Consider the following 7045-nt stretch of genomic DNA (forward strand, 5'->3'; position numbering starts at 1 on the left):
ACCCAAAATGTTTAACTTTCAATGAAAAGATTCATAATATGTAATCAGCGAGATTCCAAATTGAATGATAAAAGTCAACACTAAGATAGCACAGATGTTGAGAGTTATCATAAGAGGATTTCAAAACAGCAACTCAAGAAAAAAATATTCCCATGAGTAATTAAAACTACACTTGAAAATACATGAAAACAAAGTCTCAGAAAAAAAAAACAGAAAAATAAAAAATATAATAACTGGAAAAAAATTTAAAAATCCCTTCAATAGGTCAATCACAGGGTAAGGGGAAAAACAACAAAAACAGTGAATAATACAACACAGAATTTAACTCATCTGACAAACAGAACAAAAATAGACCCAAAAAACTGTGTCATCAAAGTCCCATAATCAGGGACAAAATGACTTTGAGAAAAGGCTTTGTGTAACAAAATACAGGATTTAACTAGAGAAATAATGCAGATTCACTCAGAGTACACAGGATATAACCAGAGAAATACATGTCATCATAGTCAAGTTTCTAAAAAAATGAAAGAGACATCCTAGGAGATAAATAATCCATTTTGAAATACAAAAGATTTTCATCCAAATACATGATGGCAGAGGAAGTGATATAATATTTTCAAGTGCTGTAACTATTGTCAATTCTATATCCAATTACAGGATAGTTCAGTAATCAAGAGGAATCAAGACAATCCCAATGGAACCTAAGAAAAATTATCAGGAAGACCTAACCTAAAAGAATGGTTGAAGGAAGCTCTCTAAACAGAAAAGATATTGTTTAGAAATATATAGTATAAAACAGTTACTAAAAAGGATTGGAAGACTCAAAACAGTAAGAATATAATCATTCCAAACTGAGATACAATTGTAATTCATATTAAAAAAACAATCTTAGCAAGATTATTTTGTATACAGATGATATTATTCTAAAATTCATAAAGGCAAAGAAATAGAGTAATAGCTAAAACAGCTCTAAAAACAATCTACATAATTTAGAAAAGCTATAGTAATAGAAACTACTTACTGATAGAAATATAAATCAGAGGAATAGAACAGAGTATAGGAATAGGCCAACATACTGTTACCCCCAAGTATGGCCAACAGAAATTTGGTAAAGATGCAAATGAAATTCAACAGAGAAAAGAGAGTTGTCAACTAATGACAGTAGAATTGGCATTCACTGCTACATACCCACAGACACATATACAAACGTTTCCCTAAACCTTATTCCTTATAAACAAAAATGGATTAGAGATGTAAAATTAAAATACAAAACTTTCAAAATATAGTGTAAGAAAAAAATTACAAGTTAGCTTTTGATGGATAATCCTTAACTATTACATCATTAACACAATCTATAAAATAATAATAAAGCAATACTTTTCTTCTTTAAAATTAAAAACTTAAGGTCTATGTAAAAATGTACGTGAAAATGTTCAACATATTAGCCAATATGGACTATGTCCCCCAAAATTCATACATTAAATCCTAACATAAAGGTGATAGGTAATATTAGAAAAGATAAAGCCTTTTAGAGGTAATTAGGTCATGAGCATAGAATCCTTCTAAAACAGATTAGCATGTTTGTGGGATAGACCCTAGCCCTGAAGCCTCTTTCCTCCATGCCAAGATATTACATAAGTTAGCATTCTGAAATCTGGAAGAGGGCATTCACCAGACTCCAACCATCTGAGACAAGGCATTTGGTATCCTTATCTCAGACATGCAGCACCATAACTGAGAAATAAACTTTTTCATAAGCGCCCCAGTATATGGCATTTTCGTATAGAGAACTCAACTAAGATATAAGACATTGAAAATGCATATAAAAACATTGAAGAACTTGGGTCAGAAGAGTATTAACAGACTCAAATGTTTAGGATAATGTGATCTTTCATGTACCACTAATGGAAATGTTAAATAGTACAGCCACTGTAGAAACAGTTTGGTAGGTTTTGGTTTTTGTGGGGTTTTTTTCAAGCAAAATGTATTCTTAACATTTGTCCCATTTATTGCAGAGATGAAGACATATGAACATGTTAAAAACATGTGCACAACTATTCATCATGATTTTATTTATAATAGCTAAACATGGGAAATTACCAAAATGTTCAATTAATAAATACACAAAGTATAGCCAAACCACTGAACACTACTCACAAATCAACAGGAATTACTGATAGGTACAACAACCTGAATGGACCACAAGGATGAGAGAAAATAAAAACCCAAAAATCATGACTTATTATGACATCTACATGACATTCTCAAAATGACCTAATTATAGAGATAGAGAACAGTTATTAGTTGTCATTGCTTAAAATGGCGGTCAGCAGGGGACAGCATATATTTTAAAAGGTAAAATATTCCTGTGAATTAACTTCAGATGCTTCAGTACCAGAAAAAAATACACATACACACTTCTCATCTAACCAGTATTTTAATAATCATAATATAAACTAATATAAAAATGTTTTTATGATTTGCTGCCATCTAAAATAGTAAGTATAAAATATTCAAGAATATTTTCTTTGGCTTCTAACCTTTGCTCTTCTTTAGAATTACCTGTAAAAGGAAAAATAAAGATTCATATTATATGTATAGAAATCAAAACATAATTCTCAACAAAAGATTAATTAAACACGTATACAAGGTACAAGTCTCTGATTTGTAAAAGCCCATTTGGAGGGTAATCAGAATTCTTTCCCTTATAAGTGACCTCAGAACTTGGAAAAAATTATATTAAATGAAGTAAACCAGGCCTAAAGATACATAGGTCCCATGGTTTCCCTTATTTGCAATAACTAGTATATATCTGAGACAAGCAGAAACGGTCAGATTAAGTTGATGTTAGGCGAAAATGAACCCCAAGATAAGGGCTCAAATGTTTTTTTTCTTGCAACTGTTTCTAACAAAGTTTCTTTGTTGCTTTGTATGTCCCTTTCCCATGGTATAACCCCTGTTTTCACTGTATTTGATGTTGGTGTAATTTGGGTAGAGGAAGGGAAAAAAACAAATTGTTTAAGTAGGGATACAGGTGGACCCATTCCAACAATGAGATGTACAAGACCTTTTGTCAAAAAACGAACTTTACAACTTTGGCGGGGAGGGGGAGGCGGTTGGGAAAAGAAAACAATTTTTTTCCTTTTTTTTGGGGGGGGGTCTGGTTGTGGGGCCTGAACTCTGGGCCTGGGTGCTGTCCCTCAGCGCTTCAGCTCAAGGCTAGCGCTCTACCATTTGAGCCACAGCGCCACTTCCGGCTTTTTTTCTTTTTTGCTTATGTGGTGTTGAGGAATCGAACCCAGGGCCTCTGGCATGCAAGGCAAGCGCTCTACCACTGAGCCGCCTTCCCAGCCCCTAATTTTTTTCTTTTAAATCAATCCTCTGCTTATATATTTTTTCCTACTATATATTTTTTTTTCTTTTTTTTTTTTTGTCGGTTGTGGGGCTTGAACTCTAGGCCTGCGTACTGTCCCTCAGCTCTTCAGCTCAAGGCAAGCGTTCTACCACCTGAGCGAGGTTTCTGAGTGGTTTATTGGAGATAAGAGTCTCAGAGTTTCCTGCCCAGGCTGGCTTTGAACCTCGATTGTCAGATCTCAGCCTCTTAAATAGCTAGTATAACAGGCTTGGCTACTACAATTCTCTTAATTGCAACAAAAAGCTAAAAAATAATCAGGGTAACTTAAAATGGCCATAAAGAAACTTTAGATAAACATCAAGGTTATATAAAGTTTCAGATTAGGAATGGGTAAACATCAATTATTCCCTAAGCAATGGTAAAGCAGTAACATTAATTTTAAGGAAAAATAACTTCATAACTGAAATCTATTCACTTGAAAAGCCAAACATAAGCTAAGGTACCTGGATCAGGCAGAGGCAATGGCCCTGGTAGTATTTTTAAAGCTAAAGAAATGCAGACTTTACCTTTGCTGCAGCCAGAATGTGATCCTTGCTAATGATTCCACACTTTTTCTCACAAGCATTAGTCCTGGATTCTTCTGCTAATCGTTGAACAAACAATAAACAGTTCAAATGAACCTTTAAAAGAAAAATAAAAATGAATTCTTAATATCAAACACTAATTCTAAAATAAGGTTGTTTTTAAAGATCCTAAACTTTACTGCATTGCAATACATGAAAAAAGGGCTTTGTATAATAGATGGAAGACCACAGAAAAGTATTTAAAGCATCACATTATATCAAATTTAAATGCCAACTATTCCTGCTTCTGATTCCAAATAAATGTATTTATAATGTAATTTAAATTTCAAAAAATACTAAATAAAAACATATCAGTGACAATTTTAGGCCCTTTTTTTCTACTTTTTACTTTCTGCTGGTCCTGGGGCTTGAACTCAGCCCCTTAGCACTGTCCTTGAGCTTTTGTGTTCAAGGCTAGTACATTACTACTTAAGCCACCTTTCTACTTCCAGCTTCTGGTGGTTAATTGGAGATAATAATCTCACAGACTTTTCTTTCTTTCTTTTTTTTTTTTTCTCACAGACTTTTCTACCCAGGCTAAATTCAAACAGCAATCCTCAGATCTAAGCCTCCTGAGAAGCGAGGATTATAGGCATGAGCCATCTGTGCCTGACATGAGGTATAATATTTTTAATCAGATATTTAATTGAGTATTTAAGCATTCAAAAATATAATTTAAGAATGATAAATTGAAATTTTTAAGTTTCATTTCCTTTATTAGCCAATCTATTGTACAAAAGGGTGCTTTTTGTTTTGTTTTGGTGCCAGACTGGGGCTTGAACTCAAGAGCCTCATGCTCTCATTTGGCTTTTTCCAGTCAAGTCTGGCACTCTATCACTTGAGTCACTCCTTCAATTCCTGAACTGAAAATTTTATGTACAAAGGTCAAGTTCTTGTCATTTGTAAATTTTCTTAATATATAAATCATTAATAGTGGTGAGCAGAAAACCATTAAGCAAAGAAATAAAGTGGATATATGGCATATAAGAGACAGTAGAGAACTGCTTAATGGAAGCCAGAGAAGACAAGTAGGTCACCTAGGAACAGCTAATGAGCAAAGAATTTCCTTACCCTACCACTACACCTGCTTGCAATTTCAATTCCCCTTCTCTTCCATGCCACACAGATCCCCTCCCACCACAGAATTCACCTGACTATCTGGCACTTGGGCAAAACTGGATGGATATTGAGAAGCAGACTACTTGAAAAATGTTTGCTAAACCAGATACACTGGCTGGTAGTTTTCTAGAGATCATTGATCAGTTATAGTTCTTTCTCCATTTAGAAGTCCCAGCAAAAGTCCAGAACAAACTACCTAAAAATTTGTTCAATGTGAAATCCAGTTTGCCTATAACACCTCTATCACCACCATAGAGTAAGAGCAGTAGTAAAAGAGCCTATATTGCCTTTTCTTATAGAAAATAAGAAAAGAACATCAGGAAGAGTGCAAATTATTAGAAGTAGTACTACTATTCCTAAGGAGAAAAATGTTATGTTTTTGCTGTAGAGACCAAACAGTGGGAAAACTGAAACAATTCTAGAGTACTCTAGAAAAAAAAAAAAAGGAAAATACTTCAGGGTAGCAATGGATGAGAAGGCAGTGAAAAACCTCAAGAATTACAGGCAAAAGAGAAGTTAGAAAAACCAATGTATGTGAAGAACAATTGATTTCCTCCCCAAGACTATTTGTTAGCCATGGGTCTGTATATTTCTCTGAAAACTAGGTGTCTGCTTTAATGGCTCCTTTACTCCAATAAACTGAACATGTGTTTTATTATTTGAATAGATAAAGTATTAACTGAGAGCACTTTGGAGATCAATCCGGGTACTCTAATAAAATTAAGAGCTAAAATTAAGAGGAAACTGGACAGTGTTTAGCACAGTGAGAAGAGAAGGGAGGGTAAGCGGAAAAGAATTCAAATGTTTTTTGTTGTTGTTGTTAAGAGAAAAATGCTCAAAAACGGGTAATTTTTAGGTGTAGCTTCCATACCCCTTACCAACACAGAAAATCGCAATTTCAGATGTTTCTATTATTATTGAGAAACCATAAGCGAAGCCCGCCCGGTGCCCGTGGCTCCCACTTGTAATCCTAGCTATTCCCTGAGATCTGAGGCTTTAAGGTTCGAAGCCAGCCTCGGCTGGATAGTCTCTGAAAACACCTCCTCCCGCCCCCCCCCCCCCAAAAAATAAAGCTGGGAAGTGGGGCTGAGTCAAGTGGTGGAACAGTAGGGGGGTGGGTGAGGGGACAAACATTTCCCGGGCAGTCAGCTGACGTTACCAGCAGCCCCAGCCCCTTTTCATTTATTAAACTCCAGCTGCCTAATTTCGGCAGGTCCCGGTTCAGCTGGGGGTCAGGAAGGTGAAGCCGGGCCCGGGCCCGGAGATCCGCGAGGCGGGGTGCGGCCCAGGCCCAGGCCCAGGCCCAGGCCCCGGGTCGAGGCTCAGGCCGGCCCCGCCCTCCTCCCGCCCGGAGCCGGTCGACTCACCAGCAGGTCGCCGCGCGACACCAGACGTAGGTGAGGCTTCTGTCGCTTAAAGACGCCCTTGAGAAAGCCGCGGGGAGCCTTCCGCTTCACCGGCCTCCTCCGGGAGACCGTGGTCGACGGCGGCATGCTCTCTGTCAGACAGCCGGCTCCGAGAGCTCCCAGCCCGAAGGTACGAATTGGCCGCCAAGGGCCCGCGCCGACGCGGGGCAGTGACGTCACCCGCGAGCGTCCCGGAAGAGCCGAGGATTGGTAGAAAACGCCCACGGTGGGCGGATCCCAAGCGCTCTGGGACTTCATTCAAGGTCCCCGGGCCGCAATCCCGGCCGGGGTTTTCACTGCTCATGAGAAATAGGTTCCCAACTGGTGATGGGAAGCTGTGGTATATATACACAATGGAATTCTATGCCTCCATCAGAAAGAATGACATTGCCCCATTTGTTAGGAAATGGAAAGACTTGGAAAAATTATATTAAGTGAAGTAAGCCAGGCCCAAAGAAACAGGTCCCATGGTTTCCCTTATTTGCATTATCTAGTAGATGTCTGAGACAAGCAGAAAAGGTCAGATAAGGTGATGTTAGGGA

At 37.6% G+C, this 7045-nt stretch overlaps 1 protein-coding gene across 2 annotated transcripts; it reads right to left on the reverse strand.

Annotated features, from left to right (window-relative positions):
* Nucleotides 1–2418: 2418 nt before the first annotated feature.
* Nucleotides 2419–6673, reverse strand: Cenpw (centromere protein W). Of its 2 annotated transcripts, XM_070011048.1 has the most exons (3): nucleotides 6465–6666; nucleotides 3922–4035; nucleotides 2419–2562 (listed from the first exon to the last, which is right to left on the reverse strand). In XM_070011048.1, the coding sequence occupies exons 1-3, from the start codon at nucleotides 6588–6590 to the stop codon at nucleotides 2536–2538; spliced, it is 267 nt and encodes an 88-aa protein (XP_069867149.1). In that variant the 5' UTR covers nucleotides 6591–6666; the 3' UTR covers nucleotides 2419–2535. The 2 variants fall into 2 exon arrangements, with proteins under 2 accessions (XP_069867149.1, XP_069867150.1); XM_070011049.1 differs by lacking the exon at nucleotides 2419–2562 and having other exon boundaries at nucleotides 3918–3995; nucleotides 6465–6673.
* Nucleotides 6674–7045: the final 372 nt, after the last annotated feature.

The sequence above is a fragment of the Dipodomys merriami genome, unplaced genomic scaffold, assembly GCF_024711535.1.
Source record: "Dipodomys merriami isolate MVZ:Mamm:240054 unplaced genomic scaffold, mDipMer1.0.p SCAF_8, whole genome shotgun sequence".
In the NCBI taxonomy this organism is placed as follows: Eukaryota; Metazoa; Chordata; class Mammalia; order Rodentia; family Heteromyidae; genus Dipodomys; species Dipodomys merriami.